Source organism: Kryptolebias marmoratus, linkage group LG2 (genome assembly GCF_001649575.2).
Source record: "Kryptolebias marmoratus isolate JLee-2015 linkage group LG2, ASM164957v2, whole genome shotgun sequence".
Taxonomy (NCBI): domain Eukaryota; kingdom Metazoa; phylum Chordata; class Actinopteri; order Cyprinodontiformes; family Rivulidae; genus Kryptolebias; species Kryptolebias marmoratus.
The window spans coordinates 2,734,142-2,755,515 of NC_051431.1; the positions used below are offsets into that span (position 1 = coordinate 2,734,142).

Sequence of the window (21,374 nt, forward strand, 5' to 3'; positions counted from 1 at the left end):
GCTGCACTTCGTCTGGCCCCTCACCTAGGACCTGTCTGCCTTGGGTGACCCTACTAGGGGCATGAAGCCCCTGACAGCATAGCTCCTAGGATCATTGGGACACTCAAACCCCTCCACCACGATAAGGTGGCAGCCCAGGGAGAAACAGATTCATATCTGCAATAAAACAAATATCTTAACTTTCAGAGTTTTAAAATATTTTTAGCGGTTATAAAAGCAAGATAACAACAGCAGTTCCATAACACAGAAACTTATAACCAGGTGATATGTTTAAAAGTTAATTTCTTTATAGTTGATGTTAAATCAGCATCCCTTTAAATGCAGATATTTTCACTCATCTGCTCGTATGAGTCAGGCCTGATGAATCACTTAAACACCTCATAAAACTGCATCAGCAGCTAAAGTTCACATTTAAATGAGATTTATTTTATGTTGGAGAACAAACATGATATTAGTCCAGATTTATAACCCAGGTTTTATTAAGAGAACATCACAGAACTTTGTGTAGGCCTTGTACAAACAGCAAGTTTAGTTCGTTATTAGTTAGTTATTTCCTGTAACTGTGTTTCTGGAAACAAATATTAATTTTAGACTTGCAGAGATTCAATAAAGAGGAAGAATTAACTTGGAATATTCTAAAATCTTTTGCTATAATTATTTAAAAATATTCTTTAGGCATGAATATTCACTTTTTTAGTCTATAAAAAAGGTGTTTAAAATAAAAACTACTGTACTTTTTGTTTTGTAGAAACTGTAGATTTATTTCTGTTTTCATGGGAAACTTTCCCTCTGACCAATATGGCTGCCGTATTGACTTGTCCTTATAAATAAATTAAAACAAGTAAAGAGAAGGGGAAAAAAGCAGAGAAGAAGAAGAAGTTAATCTTTGTGTTTTGGCACCTCCTGCTGGTGACACAAAGTCAGAAAAACCCTGAACTGAAAGTTTGCTGCCAGTAAAAAGTGATTTTCTGTATTTATTGTTCCTGCATGACTCACCTGCTGCCTTCAGCGCTGGGAGGACTTCTTGGTACTCAAGGGAATAAGTTTTATTCTTGTCAAACACCAGGAAGATGTCCTGAAGAGAGAAAAACAGACTTAAAGGAAACTGAACCACACGTTTATCTGATGTGGAACATCCAGAGTCAAATGAAGGTTCCTGTTAGAGTTATTTCTTTGAATTGTACCTTTCTCTCACTCTATTACACTCAATAAATCATAAATTATATTTTATATCAATCCTCCTGCTGTCTCTCGTACCGTCCACCTCCTGATCTTGTCCCACAGCGTCTGGAACTCCGGCCAGTTCAGCTGAGCGATGCCTTGGCTCTGCAGAAAACCCCCCGGTCAAGAAAAATCACCTAAAAATAATCCTGACAGTCCCTGAACGCAGCACGGAGTCAGCAGCCTGACAGGTGAAAGGCGGGTGATAATGTTTCTGCCTCTGTCTGTGTTTGCTTGTGTAATGAGGTTTGGTTATAATGTTAATTTTAAGGTTACAACCCAAACGGCTGCAGCTCTTAACTTGGTGTAAAACTCTGGGATTAAAGGCAGCGGGTAATATGCATTCCTTCCAGGAAGAGCTTTAACTTGAACTGATTTTCTTTTATGCAAGTATTTTAAAAACTTAGGCTATAAAGACATAAAAAGCCCTAAAAATGCTGTGGTCAGCCACATTAGTTAGTTAAATACTTCTGTTTATGACGGATTTATCTGTTTTCCTAAAAACACCTCCTGCTGACTGTTTTTATTTGCACAGCCTTCTGGGAAAATCTTCTGATTTTGCGAATCAAAACCACAGATTTTTTTTTTTTTTTCCAAAGGATACGTCCATCAGGACCACCAGACTCTTGCAGTGCTCCAGAGCCAAGAACTTCTCACTTCCAGCCAACACTGAAGCCAACAGAGAGAGGAAGAGGAGGCCATTTTTATTTATTATCTAAAACAAGCCACTCCTCTGAGAGGTTTTTGCTTGTCAGGTTTGTGCTGCACATGCAGGCAGGTATTAAGACTCAAACAGAGAATATTACGATTCAATCTTTAACCCGTCGGAGTAAAACCACTGACCTCCCTGCTGGATGGCCTCAGTCAGAAGGCGGTGGAGGTGCAGCGGTTTGCAAAGTCCTTTCTGAAGACAGAGAACAAGAACACAGACACACTGACAGCCCTCCTCAGAGTTCAGGGAGTGTTATGATCCCGCTCAGAGCTGCAGGAGCGCTCCCAGGCGGGTTATTAAACGCAGGTGAAGCTCACCTTGTTGCAATGCTTCTTGTACAGATTTCTAATGGATTTAAGAGAAGGAAGAGCTGCCTGGTGAGGAAATGAAAGCTGCAGGGGGGAATAAAAAAAAGCATGGATTCAAAAACAAACTTTTATTCTTACAGATTTCCTTTCAGATCTTAATTTTACAAACTGATCAATGATTAGTTAATCACTTCCACTAACAGCTCGCCTTTACAAATAAAATAATCAGAACTAAAGACTTTAATCTGATAAAAATCTTATTTGACTCTTTAGATTCTACATTTGTTAAACAAAAACTTGTTTTTCTCCAAATAAATCAATTAATCAGCAGGAAAAAACAGTTCTTTAAACAGAAAATGCTCAGACAGATTTGTTTATAAAAGTTTAACTTATTTTTAACTGATATATGCAGATATTTTTTATTATTTACTTTATTTTGTTCCTCATTTAATCATGATGATTGAAGTTTGTGATTCAGGACTAATTTTCATGCATTTAAACATTAAAATATTAACTTATCTTAGTTACTTTTCTTATCTTAGGCTTAAAGGTTCATTTGTTTTCTTGTTCAAAAGGAAAAAAATGTTCAGACTTGTTAAAGTTAAAACGTTTTGTTTGTGACTGATCAACACAAACCATAATTTACTAACTTCTTTTTTGTTGTTTGGAAATTAAGGATCTTTTTTCACCTAAAGTTGGTCAGTTTGAGGATTAAATGGCTGAATGATAACATGAAAGATGGAGCTTGATGCAGTGTCTCATGGAGAATCAGACTTTTATTCTGAAGGTACAGGGTTCACGTTTCATGTCAGACTTTTATTCTGAAGGACCAGGGTTCAAGTTTCATGTCAGACAAGAGAAGTCTGGGACGATTCGAAGTAAAGAAAGAGGGAATTTGTTTAATTTGAGCAATTCAACGGGACAAATTCATATTTATTTAACTCTTAAGACGGTTTGTTTAGATATAAAACAAACAATCCAGTCGAGAGCTTGAGTTTAGTTTGTCTTCATGTTTCATTTGTTGTACTTCTGTTTAATTTGAAGCTGAAAGCAAACAGTAAAAACATGTTTACTCTTCATAAAACAACACAGAGTCTTACAAAGCAAAGCTTCAGCTGTTTGTGTTTCAGTTGAGCTCGTTTTGGTGAAACATGTAAACGCTCAAGTTTTCCCACTGATTTCATTTGGATGCGATCTTTTCCTGCAATTAATGTTTGTTAAATATATCATCGCCTGAACAGGGACTTGAACCCTGGACCCTCAGATTAAAAGTCTGATGCTCTACCGACTGAGCTATCCGGGCTCTGAGAGGAAAGCAGGAGGGAAATTATTTGGATCATTTCCGTCTGGATTAACGAGGACAACATAAATGGGTTTATTTTATGTTCTCGACACGTCGTTTCCTTCTTTTTGAGTTTGAATCGAACAGTAAAAACCTGTTTAACCTCCTTTAGTTGAACTGTTTCACTTCTTGTTTTTAGAGGAATAAAAAGTCTGTTTCCTCTGAGCTCTGCAGGCTCAGTTTACCTTCAGGAGACACAAACATTTAGTTAATTTAGAAGGTTAAAAACATGAAATTGTACCTCTGTTTCTGAAGAGACATCATGAGGAGCTGGTCTGTCAGCTGGACTGAAAACAAAACAAAACAAAACATCAGAATCAGATTCATGGCAACAAAACAAGACGATAAAGACTTCAGTTATCAGGAAATATTTATTGTATGAATGCTGACTCAGCAAACCTGCTGTTTTTATCTTCTTTGTCATGTTAGCTTTTAGCTGGCCTTTGGCTGCTTCAGCTTCTAGTTAATGTTTTGCTACTTTTAGCTTTTAGCTAGCCTTTTCTTATGTTGGCTTTTAGCTAGCCTTTTGCTGCTTTAGCTTCTAGTTACTGTTTTGCTACTTTTAGCTAGCCTTTTCTTATGTTAGCTTTTAGCTAGCCTTTTCTTATGTTAGCTTTTAGCTATTCCTTTAATACTTTTACTTTTATCTAACAGTTTGCTTCTTTTAGCTAGCCTTTTATTATGTTAGCTTTTAGCTGGCCTTTTGATGCTTTAGCTTCTAGTTAATGTTTTGCTCCTTTTAGCTTATAGCTAGCCTTTTGCTACTTTTAGCTACTCCTTTAATACTTTTACTTTTATCTAACAGTTTGCTTCTTTTAGCTAGCGTTTTGCTGCTTATAGCTTTTAGCCATAATTAGTATAAATATTTGATCCTTTTTGGTATTTTAGCTTGCCTGTATGTACATGTAGAGATCCTGTTTCTGCTTTTAGCTTCTAGATACCGTTCAGCTACTTTTAGCTGGTATTCTGCTACTTTTAGCTCAAACAACTCAGTTTCAGCTACTTCAGCACTCAACCTCCACACTACACAAAACAGTTTGTGCTTTAATAAGTGTTTCATATTTAAAGCGGTCTTTTTGGACCCGGAGGCAGGACTCACGTGGCTTTGTTGCCGCGCTCCATCAGGACCCGCAGGAGGAACTCCCCCTGCTGATTGGGCTCCTGCGTGGACGGGATGATGATGTAACGACCCGGAGGAAGCGACCGGCGCAGAACCACCTCCCGACGCGAGGAGTACTGCTGGTGGAGGAGTGGGTGGAGCCTCTGCAGGTCGTCAGGTGACAGGTGTGTGTTCTGAGGGTGAGCCTGGAGACACAGAACTCTACTGAGCCTCATTCTGGTAAAAACACAGATCTGAAGGATGTCTGAAGGATTTATACTTTTATTTAAAGTACTTTTTATGATGAGTAAATAAAGGGAGACATGTTTACATGCAGGAGACGCTGAGGAAAAGACACAAATATGATGTTTTGTGTCTTTGTATATTCCATTAAATTCAGACTGCAATTAGCTGAAGCAGATTAGCCTTTATAACTTTATTTATACAACACAAAAGAAACAAAACCATAAAAGAAGAACAAACAAACATCCAAAAATTCAAAGTGAACAGAAACTCAGATTTGAACTCTGACTGTAGAGGCCGATTCCTTGTTTCTAACCTCAGATTTGCCTGATTCTGTCATTAAACTGCAGGCTGACGGTCTGTGTTTAACGCCCACATCGGCACGACTCAGCTGAAAAACCTCGATTATAGATATGAGTTACATTTAAACACTCAACAGGCTAACATTTTTTGAGGAATTTCTTTTTATTTTTTGAGTCTTTTTGCAGCTTGTGTTAAATTTCCTTCCCTCTGTGAGTTAAATGAGACGTCGCCTGAACAGGGACTTGAACCCTGGACCCTCAGATTAAAAGTCTGATGCTCTACCGACTGAGCTATCCAGGCTCTGACACAACATACACAGACGTGTGCTGTCAGGGTTATTAATCGGATCAGAAACTGTGTGTGTGTGTGTACCGGGTAAATGTGCAGGCCGATGTTGAGGTGAACTCCTTTGCGCCTCTGGTATTTCTGCATCAGAGCCAAAACGAAGGTGCAGGTCTTCTGGCTGTTGGTGGGGTCGTGGTCCGCCTCCGAGAGGACCAGGAGGAACTGGGGGTTCTGCCAGAACCAGCCTGCAGAACCAAAAACACACCCCTGCTTTCACCAGGACTATAACCTCTCTGATATGCACTCTGGCCAGGAGGAGGAAATCAATCAAACTGATGACGGTTAGTTTTAGAGTCACAGGGGTGAAGATGGACACGTCTGTCTGCATCAGAGGAAGTCCAGCAGCTGAACGCGTTTCATTTCCTGACAAACAATTTAAACTCACCTTGAGCTTCTATGCCCATCAAACTAACAGGACAATAATGTTTCAACTCTTTAATCTTTAAATCCTAAAGGGAAACACATAAACTTCTGCATCTGTTTTTGTGTTTTTCATTCTGCAGCAAACTGCCTCCTGGCTGAGGTCAGGTTGATTTATCTTGGCTTTATCTGAGAGGATCTGCCCAAATAAAAGTTTAATCAGACCACACCTCCACAGACAGACGGCGTGCAAATAAACTTGTCCAAACCTGATGTCAGGTTAAAGATTATCACAGAAAACAAATGACACAGCCTGTCAGCAGACTCTGAAACTTCTTCATTAAAATGCTTACAGTAGACTCAAGACAGGAAATGAAACATGTAAACTGGAATTAGAGCTTCGTCTCTGTCGATGTCTGGTGCTTTTTAAAACTCAGATGAAGTCGTTCATGAACCTCACCGCTGACAGGAGAGCCTCCCGCCGTGATGCTCGGCACCCAGGTCCCGTGGTGCATGACGCAGCTCCACAGCTGCTCGCCGGCGCCGGGCTCGCTCATCCCGTCGGTCATGTGACACACCTCCATCACGTCGAAGTGCAGCTGGAAGTCTGACACCGACATCCTGACGGAGGCAGAAACACGTGAGCTGAACGACCAGAACCAGCTAGGCTCAGCAGCTGCTCTGACAGTTTAAGCTTTTGTTCTGCTGCTTACAGTTTCAGCTCGTGTTTTGCTCATTTCAGCTTCTATAGCTGTATCCAGCAGTCATTCAGCTCTCAGTATTCACAGGTTTGTAGTTCACCCTCTGACCTTTGAATAACTGTCTCAGTTTGTTTACAGAAAGGAGTGTCTGAGTTTTGCTGCTCTGTGTTGTATACATTAAAGAAAAGGATGTGAGCAGAACGAGTTTGTTTGCGAAGGGTGTAGTGTAAAAGTCCGAGGCAGAAGTGATGAAAACTCACCAGAACTCGCCGTCCTCCCGCCGGACTCTGCCGAGTCGTCTCTGCTCCTCGTCGCTCACCGTCTTCCACTCTGGACTGAAACAAGACAAACAGGAAGGACGTCAACGTTTAAGTCTGTCAAATTTCTAACGTTCGGCGGGGGCTTCTTTGCTCCCATGAGATGACAAGATCCAGTAATAAAAAGAGCCATTATTGACCCCTAATTCTGGTGAAACATCGTCAGGGAGGAGATCACGAAATTTGTTCTGGTTCTGCCAAAACCCCCAGTTCCACCAACACTCATATCCTGCATCTGAAGGTGATGATGATATTTTGGCTCAGAGCCTGGATAGCTCAGTCGGTAGAGCATCAGACTTTTAATCTGAGGGTCCAGGGTTCAAGTCCCTGTTCAGGCGATGCTGTATTTGCAAAAAGACTGTTGAAGAAGAATGGGCAGGCATCTTAATTTGACTCCAGAAACTGATCCGATGAAGCAGAACATCCAGTAATTACTTCCTGATTAAACCTGACTGTTGGTTCAGGAGGGTCTTCTGGTAACAAACACACAAAAGTGAAAACATTTTTATTATTTAGGCAGCTGTGGCTCAGTGGTTAGAGCAGCCATCCTATAATGAGACAGTTGAAGGTTCAATTCCACCAGTGTGCCACATGTCAAAAGGTCCTTGGGCAAGAACTGAACCCATCACTGGCTCCAGTGTATGAATGTGATCTGAAGAACTGATTAGACTCTGTAGATTGATTTATTCAGGCTAGCATTCAGAGAGTCAGGGCTGTGTGGATGAGTAAATGAGGTTATAGAGCTTTGAGTGGCCTGATTGGAAAGTAAAGTGCTTTATAAATCCAGCCCATCTACCATTATCACTCACCACAGAAAGGCTGATTCTGATTATTTTACCAACCTTCCGGAGTCACTCCAGGGCCCAAACCACTCTCTGTTCCCCCAGGGGTTGAGGATTCGAACCAAATCTACGACTCCATAAGCCGTCTTCACCTGAGAGGAAACGAGAACAGGATGAAGCAGGTGGGAGCAGCGAGACGAGAACTGGTCTCGTCAGGATTATCTGAGGCAGTGGGGGAACACAGAAACAGTTTCAAATCTCTGCAATGGAGATATGACGTCCTTTTGAACGGCTCTTTAACTCGGATCACAGGCAGTAAAGAGAATTTCTTTTTTTTTTACCCTGCAAGATCCAGATCCTACAGCAGGGGTGGCCAATCCTGGTCCTCGAGGGCCACCATCCTGCAGGTTTTCCTTGTTTCTCTGCTCCAACACCCCTGATTCAGAGGTTAAATCACCTCTTCATGTTCTGCAGAAGCCTGTTAATCACCCATTGATTCAGATCAGCTGTATTGGAGCAGAGAAACAAGTAAAACCTGCAGGATGGTGGCCCTCCAGGACCAGGGTTGGCCACCTCTCTCCTATAGTTAGGGTTGGTTTGGGTTTCCTGAAGTATCCCTTAGTTCTGCTGCTATAGGCTCAGACTGCTGGAGGACAAACTGTCCACATGTCCTCACTCTGCTGCTGTCTTTACCTGCTCTACTCTCCATGTTTGTATTTGTAATTATATATTACCATTAACATGTGTTTTTCTTCAAGCCTGGTTCTGGTTCTGCTGGAGGTTTCTTCCTGTTAAAAGGTAGTTTTTTCTTTCCACTGTCTCCTTCATGCTGCTCAGGCTGGAAGTGAAAATTTGACGCAATCTGCTGGCTTCCTTAGACAGATAACTTTTACTAATTGGCTCTTTAAAATGTATGTGAAGAGACTTGAGGTGACTCTTGTTGTGATTTGGTGCTTTATAAATAAACTGAATTGAATTTAAAGAGCCCTAAATCCCATTTCTCCTCTGTAATAAAGAATGTGTTCAGGAACAGGTACCTTCTCAACTGCTGTGAGAGAGTAGGCATGTCTGAACATGATCCCCAGTTCGTTCATCTGTTCCAGAGGACCCTGGAGAGGAGAAAACATCCACCCACATTCAGTTACATGACTGTTTCATGACTCATTACATGCAAGTGTGTGTTCAGTACAGACTCCAACACGGTGATATCTGACACTGCAACCATCTTAAAGGCTCCTGATTGAAGTTAAATATACAACTAATCATCAAACAACTAACAAACAATCAAAGATGTCACATTCCTCTTAAAAGTCAGTCATTTTACTGCATCTAGACATTAAAATTCAACCACAATGCAGTGCTTAGTCAGTGGGCTTCTTTTGCATTTAATTTATAAAATGGATGATGTATTTTAAACTGTGGAACCAGCTCCTTCATATCAGACAGGCTTCAACTCTCATTTTAATACAGCATGAGAGTTTATATTTTTAACTGTATGATTTTATGCTTTATCACATTTTAATTGTTTTTATGGTTTGGTGTTATCTTTTTAACTATTTATTGTTTTGTGTGCAGGGATTCGGCCAGTTTTTCTTGCTTTTAAATGTGTTATGTAAATAAATCTGGTTTGATCTGATCACATACATGTCATTATCTAGTTCTAGCATGTTCCAAGTATGCCACAACAGTTCCTGCTGTGAGCAGACTCGTATAACCTGTCTGTTTATAGGCCTGTGGGGCTTATTTCAACTACAGCTGAAGAGACTGGTTTTTTAAACACATCAAAAATGCCCTGGCATTGAAATTTGTTTAGTATCAATTGGCAAACAGAAAGAACAGGTCCACAGAAAACACCACTCCACACAGTACCCCGTTACCTAGAGCATAAAAACACAAACTTTAGGCTTATTTTTGTTCATTTCAGTTCAGCTTTCAATAACACCACTGCTCTTTGCAAGTGGAACCTGCTTCCTTCACACCTCAGGTCCAGAGATCAAACCAGAACCACCACAGCCTCCTCCTCCAGCTGTACCTTGTTGTTGGCACAGTTAATGAGCGCTCCTTTGGCCAAGAAGTGTCTCAGGAGGTCCGGGAGGTTTGAGGTCAACAAGGTGATGTTAAAAACTTCAGCCACTCCGCCTGTCATGTCCACCATGGCTTCATGAGGGAAACCCATATCCAGAGCTCTGTAACCTCCTTTCAGCCTGGAAACAGAACAAACAAAAACTCAACCACTAAAAACACATCTCTCACTCCATCCTGCCATCACCCAGGGATGAGAAATTGTCTTATCTCATCTTATCTTAGCTCATCTCATCTCACCTCCTCTAATATCATCTTGTCTCATCCTGCCCTATCTCATCTCACCACATTTTATTTCATCTCATCCTATCTAATCTTGCCTCATCATCTCATTTAATCTCATCTTGTCTCATACTACCCTGTCTATTTTATCTTACTTCATCTCATTTTGCCTCATCCTCTCATCTTATCTTGTCTTATCCTATCCTTATGCATCACATTTTATCTTATCTCATCTCATTTTCTTTCATTATGTCTCATCTAATTTAATTTTATTATATCCTATCTTATCTCGTCTTGTCTCATCTCATCTCAGTTCATCTCATCTTACCTTATCTCATCTCTTCTAAACTCACCTTACCCTGTTCTATCTCATCTCATCTAACAGCACTGTTTCTAGAACAAACACCTCTCTGTTCTGACTTGAGTAATCTAATCCTAAATAATGTGAAAATGATCCAGCTGACTTGGCCCTTAAACAAACCTTCCCACACTGACAGGTTCTTACTTGGCGTATGCCTTCTCCAGCAGGGAGCTCCAGAACTCCTGTCTTTCAGGAGAGCTGAGGTAAACCAGCTTGTTTCCCTTCGTTGGCAGCAAGTCATCGATCCTCACCTCCTCCCACTGTCCGTACTGCCAGAACTACACACAGAGACGTGTTTGTCCTCATTTAAAACTCCCATTGTTTAGAAAATGTACATTATAAAGCTGTCTTTCATTCTTTAGCAGATATGTACACTGAAAGTGAAGCTGCCGTTGTAGCCGTCCTGGAAGCTCTGATTCAGAGGCACGACCTTCTTGAGCAGCGATGGATGAACCGCCAGAGATGCGATAGCAGAGAGAACCCAGCAGTCACCTGCAGAGGACAGGTCATCAGGTTAAAGTCTGTCATAGAGAGTCTTGGTGGCAGATTTAGCCTGAATTGGGACTTGGACACGTGCACAAACAGAGCAGAGTCAATTTGCCCCCAGTGGTCATTCAAAGCACCTCAAGGCAAACATCTGGTGTCATTTTTATTAAATGCAACAATCGTTAATTCACTGCTTTCTTCATGATAATCTCTTTGTCTAATAATCAGTTATTCATGCCCTAAAACAGGCTGTTTATAAGCTTTACATGTTGATGTGATCAGCATCATTATTTATGATTAATCTGTTTGACACTGGCACAGTTATTAAATTATTTTAATGCTGATGAGGTTAAAGCAAAGGAAATAAACAAGACGAGGAACCTGAGAGGAAGGAGCAGCCTGTGGTCGTTCAAAGATGTGTATTAACCTGCCTGATTGCATCGTGTAAGAGCGGGCTATAAAAGCTCACGTACTGAGTTGTCCCTGGCAGATGTCGAGCCGTGAAGCTCCGTTGACGATGAACTGAGGCGAGGAACAGAGCTCCTGGACACCACAGAGAGATTGATCATCAGTTGAAAAGAAGACGATGGAAACAATTAATCAAACAGAGTTTATATAAACAAAACTGGTTCTGAATCAAGTAAGAAGAATCAGTTAGTTGGTTAGTTTAACCACCAGAACAATGTATCATAAATTCACGATAATCCTAGCTCTTTTGTAGGATTACTCAAAAATCGTAAAAAAAAATAAACAACTAACTATTAAAACTGTTAGTTTCTGGTCAGTCTGTAGGAAAATGTAGGTGTGTCGTTTCTGAGAAGCAGAAGAAACTTGGTAAACTTGTTCAGTTCAGTCCAGCAGCTGTATTTTCACTCAGTGAATCTTGCAGAAACACATCCTGTATTATGTTCTGAGCCGCTCAAAGGACAGTTAATCCTCCCGACGTCTCGTGTTTTCTCTACAGTGACAGATTTGATTTCTGCTTGAGACAAAACGACTTCACTAAAGAGACCAAAACCTCTGCAGATCGAATTATAATCGACAGAAACAGTTTGTGGTTCATCTCAGAACGTGGTCCGTTCTCCAGAGAGAATCTTACTTTCAGGTTTGAACAGATCCCAGAATGACTGAGTCCTTTCTGAGAAGCTGAGGCTGCTCATATGACTCCACAAATTTAACAATAAAACAGTGAAGCGCCGAGGAACAAAGTCCTTTTCTATAGGTTATAAAACAAAATGAAACCAGTGTAATCAGAGCTCTTGGCCTTCAGATATGAATCTAACATTGATATCCTGAACTACAGCAGCCTGAATGTCAGCAGGAATGAAGACAAACTTGGACTCTAAGAAGCTCATCAACTAAAAAGAAGATTTAAAAAAGTCCTGAGCCATTTTTTCCCCAAGCAGTCTGGAACGAAGTTAATTTAAAGTTTAAAGCACTTTGCTACCATCAGGCTTTCACAAAAAGTTACCATTTATTTACCTGAATCTAAAAAAAGGCCAAAGATAACAGCTTGACAGACATAAATTAGTATTTTAGCACAAAGAGTGATAAGCATCTCTCAGGTTTTTCCTGTTTCTTAAAAGCGTTACTTTTAAATAAAACCATCTGCTGTAAAGAGTTTTTTAGACCTCAAACTTCTTCTTTGGTCCTCCACTTTCCTCAGACATTTCAACCAATAAGACTCCTAAAGCCCAAAGAAATACAACAGATTTCTGTCTTGTAGTTCAGTTTGTAGCTTCACTTTAAGTTAACTTTAAGTTTACTTTTCTAACTGCGCCCATTTGGATGAAGGAGCCGAACTTTACTTTTCTTACTCAAACATCCTTGTTTTGTGCACATGAGTGATCTACATCCTGGTAACTTTACTTTTACTTTTACTTTTATTTTTAGAGTCAAATATCAGGACAAAGCAAAGGTCGAACACCAAACTGTTCTTGACATTTTATTATCTTTGATCAGACAGCATCAGAAATGTAATTAAGTGCTAAATAAACAGACTTACAAACACTGATTACCTGTAAGATGCGCTGAACGTGTTTTGACACGTGCCTAACAAGCTCAAGCCAGATTATTTCCTGTCTACATACCAAAGAACCGTTCATATGGGTCAGAACAGCTAACACTGAAGGCCACGAGGTGCAAACGCTGCAGGCATAACTAAAGAACAGGAGGCCTGCCGGTGTTGTTGCACGAAGCATGATGTTCCTCACATTATCCGTCAGACCGGTTCATTAATGCGACAGCTGTCGCTTCAAACTCAACTCAGTTCATGTGATTGTAAGAAGAAGCTCAACGAAAACCTTCAGAGCTTTTTGTTTGGTTTTACTTCACATAATATGTCAGCAACGTTTGTTTAACCAAAGGGTAATGCTTATATCTCCTCAGCTAAACAAATAATTCTAGGTTTTTAGTTATTTTGCATTTGTTCTGCAAAGAAAACAGCCATCAGGCTGAAATGCACGCAGCCTTTTTGGTGTTTGTAGGGATTAAGGGGGAAAAATCTCTCTCACAAACCAAAAAATGTCTATTTAAATATAAATTTAATTATTTAATTTAATTATATTTATTTAAATATAAATATAAATATTCAAAAAATGTCTATTTAAATATAAATATACATTTTTCCCTTTCAGGCTTTCATCCTCTTTAAAAAGAGTGAGTTTATCTGTTTGCAGAATAATCTTCTGAACGTTAGGAACAATGAGGCTGAAGGTTCAGTTCAAAAACTCGTTCACACCTGTTGTTCCTGGGCTGGACTTTCTAACCTCTAATCTCATGGACTCGTTCATTTTCTGTTCCCACTCAGGGCTGTGACTTTACAAGATAAATGACAGTTAATCCTCCTGACGTTTTCTCTGCCTGAGACAAAACGACTTTAAAGAGAACCAAAAACTCTGCAGCTTGAAATATAATCGACAGAAACACGTCGATCCGTTCTCCACAGAGAATCTTACTTTCAGGTTTAAACAGGTCATGATAAAGATCAAGAGATTGAGTTTGGGTGCAGATTTTAGGATTTAAAGCTGAAATTTAAAGTTTTGAACTCCACTGGATTTTAATTACAATATATCTGTTTAAATAAGTTGGTTTATTAAACTGCATTTAAACTTGACTGTACTGAACTGAAATATAATCCAGTTTGACTGGAGTGTAGAGGAACAAAGGTGGATGGATGGATGGATGGATGGATGGATGGATGGATTAAATTGGACTGTTGCTATAAACTGGATAAAATTAGATCTGAATCTCTATGACATTCAAACGTTTGATGATTGGACTGAATTGGACTTTTGACATGAATGGATTGAACAGAACTGAATTAAACTGTAATTTAACTGGACTGAATTGGAAAAAAATTCCACTGTTTCTATTAAACTGCTAAAGTTGGATCTGAATTAAAATCCTTTTCAAAAAACATCTCATTGGAATTCAGTTGGACTTGAATGTGAACTAAACTTAAACAAATCGTAATTTAATTGAATTTGACTTTGATTAAAGTGAACTGGATTCCAAAGTGATAGCTGATAATTAGGTTGAACTTTGGCTTGATTAAACTGAATTGAATTGAAGTGACTGTTTTGGTTAAAGCTGAATTGGAAATCTAAATCTTGTTGAAATCATCCCATTGAAATTCAGTTGGACTGAACTGGACTGGGCTTAAATTGTAGTTTGGTTCCTTTCTCTGCAGCTTTGTTCCCACATTTGAATAAGATAAATTGAACTGGAGCTGTTGTTGTGACAATCTATTACTATTTAATAACTGTTATCATTGTTTGCGGGTCTAAATGAGTGAATGAACCGTTAATTATCCGCACCAGCCCCTGAATCCTCGGTTTTTACCTTTGGTCGCTTCCACTTGACCCCGGACCGGATGTCCAGCTCCAGATCCCCCACGGGGAAGTGGTAGTCCACGAAGAGCCCGTCCCGGCCCACCTCGCCCACGTCCCCGCTGTGGGAGGGCATGTCCCCGGCCAGCAGGTCCGCCAGCCAGCGGCGGGACTGGGAGCCCATCAGCTCGTCCGAGTCCGCGTCGTCGGCGTCCGGCGGCGGCAGGGAGCCCTCCGAGGACAGGCTGAGGCTCCGGGAGTTGATCATGTCTGAGCTGAGCTGCAGGAGACACTCCGCCCGAGCTCGTCAGCAGGTAAACACAGCCGCGAGGCCACGCCCACCGCCGCTCACCTTCACTCAGGGTGTGGCTCCGGGATGGTTTTACCGGATGTCAGTCAGCGCGCGGGTTCCGCTTTCATGGCTCCTCCTTGTTGGTGATTTCCATATTTTTGAAGAGTTTTATTTTAAATAATAATTCCGTTTGAATAACATGTAATGGTTCAGTAATCAGCTGAAACACAGTCATGGGAAAGTTTTACTATCATGTTCTAAAATTATTCAAATCTATCCTGAAGAACACAACAGATCCCACTGAGCCATTACTCATTATTAAACAGAAATGGAGCCAGAACTGTGTGAAGAACTGCATCGATCTCCTGACCCAGCAGGTTGTAGAACCTTCTCCAGCTGCAGAACTCTCTGTGGGTTCTGTTTGTCTCTCATGGTTGTGGAGGAGTTGTGACCCACTCTTCTTTCATTGGTTTCTGCTCAGCTCTCTGAGGTTCTGGTTCTGGACCGTCCTGTCTCCCTACAGATGAGATCTTCATCTCAACGGGGTTTTAAATCTGCTTAAATAAAAGGAAATATAATAACCCCTGAGAAGAACTGAAACATTATTATTACAAGAAGAATGTAACAGACAGGCTTTATTAATAATAATAATTTTATTCTGAAGAGTGCGCTCAAACGGCTGATGTGTGTGTGTGTGTGTGTGTGTGTGTCACTGAGATGTGGCCATGATGCTGGAAACACCTGCGGAGAAAAAAAAAAACAGGAAAAGAAAAAGAAATGAGACTAAAGAAGCTCTGAGGTTAAAATGGAAACAGAATATTTGGTTTTCTGAGTCTTAAATCCACTTTAGCTCCAAAGTAAAGACGTTTCTCTGAGGTTTCATTTGGGTTTAAAACACTTATTAACACATTTAACTTTTAAAGTTTGATTAACAGCTGAAAAATGAGAGAATATCTCATTTATATTTAGAGCAATCAAAGCGAAGCAGCAGATTTCTGTCAGACATCTGAGACTATTAAAAAACAACTTCTTCAGTCATGAGGAGGTTTGGGATTGTTCCATCAGTAATTAGGTTTTTCCTTAAATGTTTCAAACGTCACAGCCCAGCAGGATCCTGGTTTCAGAGCCAACACTCACTCTCAAAGTCGATCTTCTCCACAATGTTCTTCGGCTTGATGCTCTCCTCCTGGTTGTAGATGAAGATCTGCCCGTCCTCGTTCTCCGTCCAGCCGTATTTATTCATCCACACCTTCAGCTGCGTGTCTGCAAACAGGAAGTGGAAGCCCGTTAGGTTCAGACTGAACGCAACGGAACAAACTCATCAGGCGTCGATCCGGCCGCAGTCAAAAAGGAAAATCAGATGAAAGATTAGAACCTGTGGGTCAAAATGTTCTGAACTCTATGACAGTTTGTGGATGTAATAAAACTTGTTTTTACATAAACTTAGGTTTTATATTTAAAGTATTAAAAGTCTAAAGCAGAGTACAGATAACTTCCTCTCAGTTGTGATCAAATAATAATAAACAAAACAAAATGGAACTAATATTCCGTCATCACCTATTATATTAAACTATTACTGCAGACATCAACTAAACCCCTAAAATCTCATTTCTAAACACTTCTTTTACATATTTAAACTTTTTTACTAGCCCTTCCTTTATTTTGTTGCCTTTAAACCCACAGATCCTGTGAGCCGAGCTCTCAGGCAGCTTCATCGATGTGTCGGACTTCTTACCCAGCGGGTCTCCCAGCATCTCCCCCAGCAGCCGGCGCTCGATGGTTTGGTAGGTGATCCCCACCACGTGGCAGATGACTGAGGCAGAGGGTGAAACGAGCGAGTTTAAACAGATTGTTCTGATTCAGTTTGTGTGCAGCTCTTTTCTGGTTTGTCAGAAACCGATGCTCACATTTACGAACAGAGTCCTCGAACCCAGTGATACCATCGATGAGCTCCCTGTTCTCCTCCAGGCTCGACTGTCAGGAAGACGAAAAACAAAAAGATTCAGAACCTGAAACAGGCTGACTGATGTGATCAGAAGATTTAACTTTAGTTTGTTTAGAATTTTAATGCACATTAAACTCAATACTACTTTAAAAGTGTTCATAAGGTATAAGAACAACAAAAAACCAGGAAGACTGACGTTCTTTAACAGTCCAGATATTTCCAACAAACGATTATTCACCAACATCCAGACACGAGGGCTCAGAGATTCAGGCAGTCCAGGTTACACTTCTGGACCTCTTTACCTTTTTTACCCTTTTTTTGTTTTTTATTTTTATTTTTATTCACCCACCATCGAAGGCAAAGGTGATAATGTTTTTTCCCGTGTCTGTGTGCACGTATGTGTTTGTTCGTCTCCAGAGGGAACGGTGTCATTAAGGACAACTCTGGAGGTTCTGGCTCAGTGAACAGAGCAGATGAGGGAGGGTGAGAGCTGAGGGTCCTCACTGTCTGACGAGATGAGCTTTTTAAGAATCTAAACTCTTTAACCTTCTGCCGGATGGGAGTGAGCTAAAAAGGCTTTTGTAAGACGAGATGAGTCTTTGGCTGTCTTCAGTCTAACTTTAAGAATCCTTTAATGTCAGTTTGAGATACAAGCAGCTAAAGTGTGTTTCTGTGAGCGTCATACCCAGAAGCTCTGGAAGTGGCAGGTCTCCAGCAGGTTCCCCAGGTAGAGGATCTGCCTGATGGGACGCTCCTCTTGCTGCGACACAGCAGTCAAGGAAAGGGACCCCCCCCAAACCCAATGACAAAACCCACCAAACGACAGAAAAACTAAGAATATGTGAAGAAGAACAGCAGCTGTCTTTGCCTGAGGGGAAAAAAAAGCAGAGACAGATGACGGAGCACCAGAAGGATACGTGTGTCTGGTCGATCATGCACTTGCAGAGCGTGAAGTCGGTGTGTGGTAGGTTGGTCAGAGCTTTCAGCAGAATCTGTGACGTCACATTAGTCTGGAAGTAGGCTGGATTAAACTGGTACCTGTGGGTTTAATGAGAAGAACCAACTGATCAGAAACACTCAAACAAACAAAAAACTGACAAGAAAAAGTGATGGGATCTAATAATTTGGGCTGCTAGAACTGTTTTATGGTGTTACCATAGAAGAACAGTTTATATGTAACAGGTTTGAATTATTTAAACAGTTTTTACAAAAAAAAGCTTCATTACCTGAAACTAAATGTATTTCCTGAATTTAAATACTTTCAGTGATCTCAGAACGATCAGATTCTTCTACAAACAGCAGCTCAGTGACAGAAGAGTCTCCTGATGGAGTTGTTTAGAGATTAAGGAACGTCTAAATAACTAGTTTGAATAAATGTTAACACTTTCGGGTTCTTAAACGGCATCGTTGGAACTTACAGCTTCAGAACGGCCAGGTTTGCCTCCAGGTCGTAGGCGTTTTCTCTTGCTTGCGTCTCCACGTAGCGCTCCAACGTTGTGAGGTTTTCAGGGTTGTACCTGTGAAGATACAGGTGATCCGTACCATTTAATTAAAGAGGGGATATATAACCTTACTTAACTCAATCAATCACTAAAAAACAGTTCTTTAAAGCTGATTTGCTGGAAGACACCTTCAGGGCTGTTTGTTCTCGACTAAAAGACATTTGTAGCATTGTTAGTGTGCTGGATAAACATGAGTTTGAATATAGTTATACTCTGTTTGCATATTAAACCGACATGTTTAAATGTGAGCACTTTTTAAAAATAAACTTCATTTTTCCTCTCTTTTTAAAACATGCAGCTTCAGTTTGGTTTTCCCAAATAAAACCACATTTTATTAACCTGACAAATAAACCTTGAAGTAAAACATATTTTAGTCCCAAAGCTTGGATTTAGATGTCCAAGGTTTATAAATCTAGACTTTGTTTTAGTTGATTTATGGTTTATTATTAAAATGTTTAGTTGATTTATGTGAGATTGTTTTATTCACATTAGAGAACATGAAGCTCCGGATTATGATTTTGTTAGTGTGCTTTAAACTTTCTGTTTGCATAATTTACACTTTGTGTTATAACTATACACCCTTATCTTCAGTATTTTTTCCACTCAGTTCTTCAAATCTAAAATGACTTGATTAGTATTTAAATAAAAGTTGAATGAGTAAAGAAGAGAACAGATGTGAAGCTGAAATAATTTTGGCTGAACTTTAACTGTAGCAGATCTTTGCTAGCATTAGCTGTGGTTCGGGTTTAATGTTGGTTTAATCAAGTTAACATTCAGTGTCTAAAATTAAATATCTAAACCTAAACTCGACTAATCGTGCGGTCTGTGTGAAATGCTGCAACCGCCGGAGATCACGATAAAAAAGACCCAGACTGGTTATTATTAGCAAACATGCTAGGCTAACGTTAGCTCGATCGCCTGATTATCAGTTATTTCCGCTGTTCGACCGTACCTGTCGATCCCTCGCAGGAGTTTCCCGACGTTCGCCCTCATCTGCTCGAAGGATGAAGTCATTTTGGTCAATTATTTAGAGGGAAATTCAAGGTAAAAAATAATTTTAGTTCACACGTGAGCCGCAAAGCAGAAAACAGCCGGGGCCGGAAGAAGAAAAAGGTCGGACCGTAAATGAGCCGGACCGGAAGTGCCGGTGGACCGCTGAAGCTTGAACAGAAGACGAGTTTAGATAAAACTTTACATTTTTATTTGTTTAAGTAAAAAGATGTTTGTCGCAGACGTCATCCTTTGGTATTAGGCAAAAACCGATGATCTCAACATTTCTATTTGTGGAGCTTAAAAATATATACGAAATAGCTGGAATTTAATTGACAAAAATATTTTAATTCTTTCTTTTATTAGTAGAATCCAGGCCTCAGAGAATTCAAACTGTCAAAAAAGAAAAAGAAAGTATGAAAAAAGGTACTAACTCTGATTGTGTTGTTGTTAAAGTGCTATTAATACTTTAAATTCACTCAATATTTTAGTTTCTTTTGTTTTTAAGAAAATCAAAATGTTATCAATTAGTTTTTTGTCATACTGTTTGTCTAATTTTACAACAATTTCATAAAAATAAACAGCTTAAAGTACATCAGTTAAAAGCAGTGATTCTGTTGATTGCCAGAAGTTTTATGTCGATAAATAACAGTTTCAAAGAGTTTGATCCAATACTTCATACATTTATCTTGTTTACTACTCGTTCCTGTTCAAGGTATCTAACAGTCAATGGGTGAGAGAAGGGGGACATCTTGGACAGATGGACAGTCCATCACATGACCGAAGGACTCCTAGGGACAACTAAAAGCAGCTAATTAAACCCAACATGCATGGTTTTGGATTGTGAGAGGAAACTGGAGCACCAGGAGAAAACTCCAAGTCTCCAGGAATCAAACCTGTAACCTTCTTGCTGCGAGGCATCAGCTCTAACAAACTGTTTCACCATGGAACAGGAGATGCAGGGATAATTGTGACTACTTTTTGCATCAGAGGCACTTTATTAAAAAATATGGTTGGATGGATTCCCGAGGACCTGGCAAATCCTAAGACTTTAAAAAACACGACACCTGGACTTTGTTTTCAGTTAAAAACAGTTTTTTAGTTTCCAAGAAAAAAAAATGAGTTTTTAAGACTTTAAAGTTTCATTATAACTCAGTGTTTCATAATTAGGACTTAATGTCTGAGATGTTAAATCATTTTCAGATCGTATTTGGAGACACAGTCACACCTATGATAGTGTCTCATATCTATGAGAGGCTCAGTCATTATTTTGAGATAATGCCTCATAAATATGAGACTATTAGTGATTATTTTAGGATAATAATTCATATTTATGACTTAGAAAACAAAAATAATCAACAGCAGAAATAAGGTTTGTGAGGTTTGTGAAGGCAGTTAGAAAGGCTCCACACGGCCCGATCAAACGGTCTGTATCTGAGTGAATAAATTAGACTATTATTATCTGACATTCTAATCTTTAGTTTATTATGGTAAAGATGAGCCCAGCTGCAGCAACACCCGGAAGGAGGAAGCATTAAATACAAAAAACGTGAGCAAATCAATAAAAACGCGTGTTAAATTCTGTACAGGTGCTCCCTGATTCTTCATGTCCTTCTGAAAGGACAACAGGAAGTCAAAACTTAATACAAACTAGAGGTAAGACTACAAGTTTTAGATTAGCGTGCAGTAAGAACAACGACAGGATAAAGAATTTGAGGAGTTTAGGTGCATTTAGTCTGTATAAATAAGCAGATTTTAACTGGATCTGTTACAGCACTCATTGACGTCACACAGCTGGCGTAAAAGAACTAAACTAACGGAGTAAGAACTATCTAAATAACCAATCAACTGTGAACGAATCATATCAATGAATCATTCCTATCACTGATAGTGATACATCCATGATCACAGGAGACATTTGCTCAGATTGC

At 39.9% G+C, this 21,374-nt stretch overlaps 2 protein-coding genes and 3 non-coding genes across 7 annotated transcripts in view; 1 reads left to right on the forward strand and 4 right to left on the reverse strand.

Annotated features, from left to right (window-relative positions):
• zgc:85932 (uncharacterized protein LOC405875 homolog) overlaps nucleotides 1–15,496 on the reverse strand; it is a 21,639-nt gene extending 6,143 nt beyond the window's left edge. For both annotated transcript variants that reach the window (XM_017437409.3, XM_017437407.3), the window contains exons 1-17: nucleotides 14,728–15,496; nucleotides 11,358–11,427; nucleotides 10,772–10,890; nucleotides 10,543–10,676; nucleotides 9,766–9,937; nucleotides 8,771–8,842; nucleotides 7,794–7,885; nucleotides 6,895–6,969; nucleotides 6,394–6,554; nucleotides 5,601–5,758; nucleotides 4,683–4,888; nucleotides 3,825–3,870; nucleotides 2,251–2,325; nucleotides 2,065–2,125; nucleotides 1,826–1,890; nucleotides 1,258–1,326; nucleotides 997–1,075 (exon numbers count right to left, since the gene is read on the reverse strand). In XM_017437409.3, the coding sequence (XP_017292898.1) occupies nucleotides 997–1,075; nucleotides 1,258–1,326; nucleotides 1,826–1,890; nucleotides 2,065–2,125; nucleotides 2,251–2,325; nucleotides 3,825–3,870; nucleotides 4,683–4,888; nucleotides 5,601–5,758; nucleotides 6,394–6,554; nucleotides 6,895–6,969; nucleotides 7,794–7,885; nucleotides 8,771–8,842; nucleotides 9,766–9,937; nucleotides 10,543–10,676; nucleotides 10,772–10,890; nucleotides 11,358–11,427; nucleotides 14,728–14,982 (1,909 nt within the window). In that variant the 5' untranslated portion in view covers nucleotides 14,983–15,496. The remainder of the gene's footprint in view (nucleotides 1–996; nucleotides 1,076–1,257; nucleotides 1,327–1,825; nucleotides 1,891–2,064; nucleotides 2,126–2,250; nucleotides 2,326–3,824; nucleotides 3,871–4,682; nucleotides 4,889–5,600; nucleotides 5,759–6,393; nucleotides 6,555–6,894; nucleotides 6,970–7,793; nucleotides 7,886–8,770; nucleotides 8,843–9,765; nucleotides 9,938–10,542; nucleotides 10,677–10,771; nucleotides 10,891–11,357; nucleotides 11,428–14,727) is intronic.
• On the reverse strand, nucleotides 3,472–3,544 carry trnak-uuu. Its single transcript has one exon. It is a non-coding gene; the product is annotated as a tRNA-Lys (tRNA).
• trnak-uuu lies at nucleotides 5,456–5,528 on the reverse strand. Its single transcript has one exon. It is a non-coding gene; the product is annotated as a tRNA-Lys (tRNA).
• trnak-uuu lies at nucleotides 7,217–7,289 on the forward strand. Its single transcript has one exon. It is a non-coding gene; the product is annotated as a tRNA-Lys (tRNA).
• Nucleotides 15,497–15,640: 144 nt separating the features above from the next.
• Nucleotides 15,641–19,576, reverse strand: eif3k (eukaryotic translation initiation factor 3, subunit K). 2 transcript variants are annotated; one of them, XM_017437411.3, is made up of 8 exons: nucleotides 19,406–19,576; nucleotides 18,370–18,468; nucleotides 17,869–17,989; nucleotides 17,637–17,711; nucleotides 16,914–16,980; nucleotides 16,742–16,819; nucleotides 16,144–16,269; nucleotides 15,641–15,747 (listed from the first exon to the last, which is right to left on the reverse strand). In XM_017437411.3, the coding sequence occupies exons 1-8, from the start codon at nucleotides 19,465–19,467 to the stop codon at nucleotides 15,716–15,718; spliced, it is 660 nt and encodes a 219-aa protein (XP_017292900.1). In that variant the 5' UTR covers nucleotides 19,468–19,576; the 3' UTR covers nucleotides 15,641–15,715. The 2 variants fall into 2 exon arrangements, with proteins under 2 accessions (XP_017292900.1, XP_017292899.1); XM_017437410.3 differs by having other exon boundaries at nucleotides 17,637–17,714.
• Nucleotides 19,577–21,374: the final 1,798 nt, after the last annotated feature.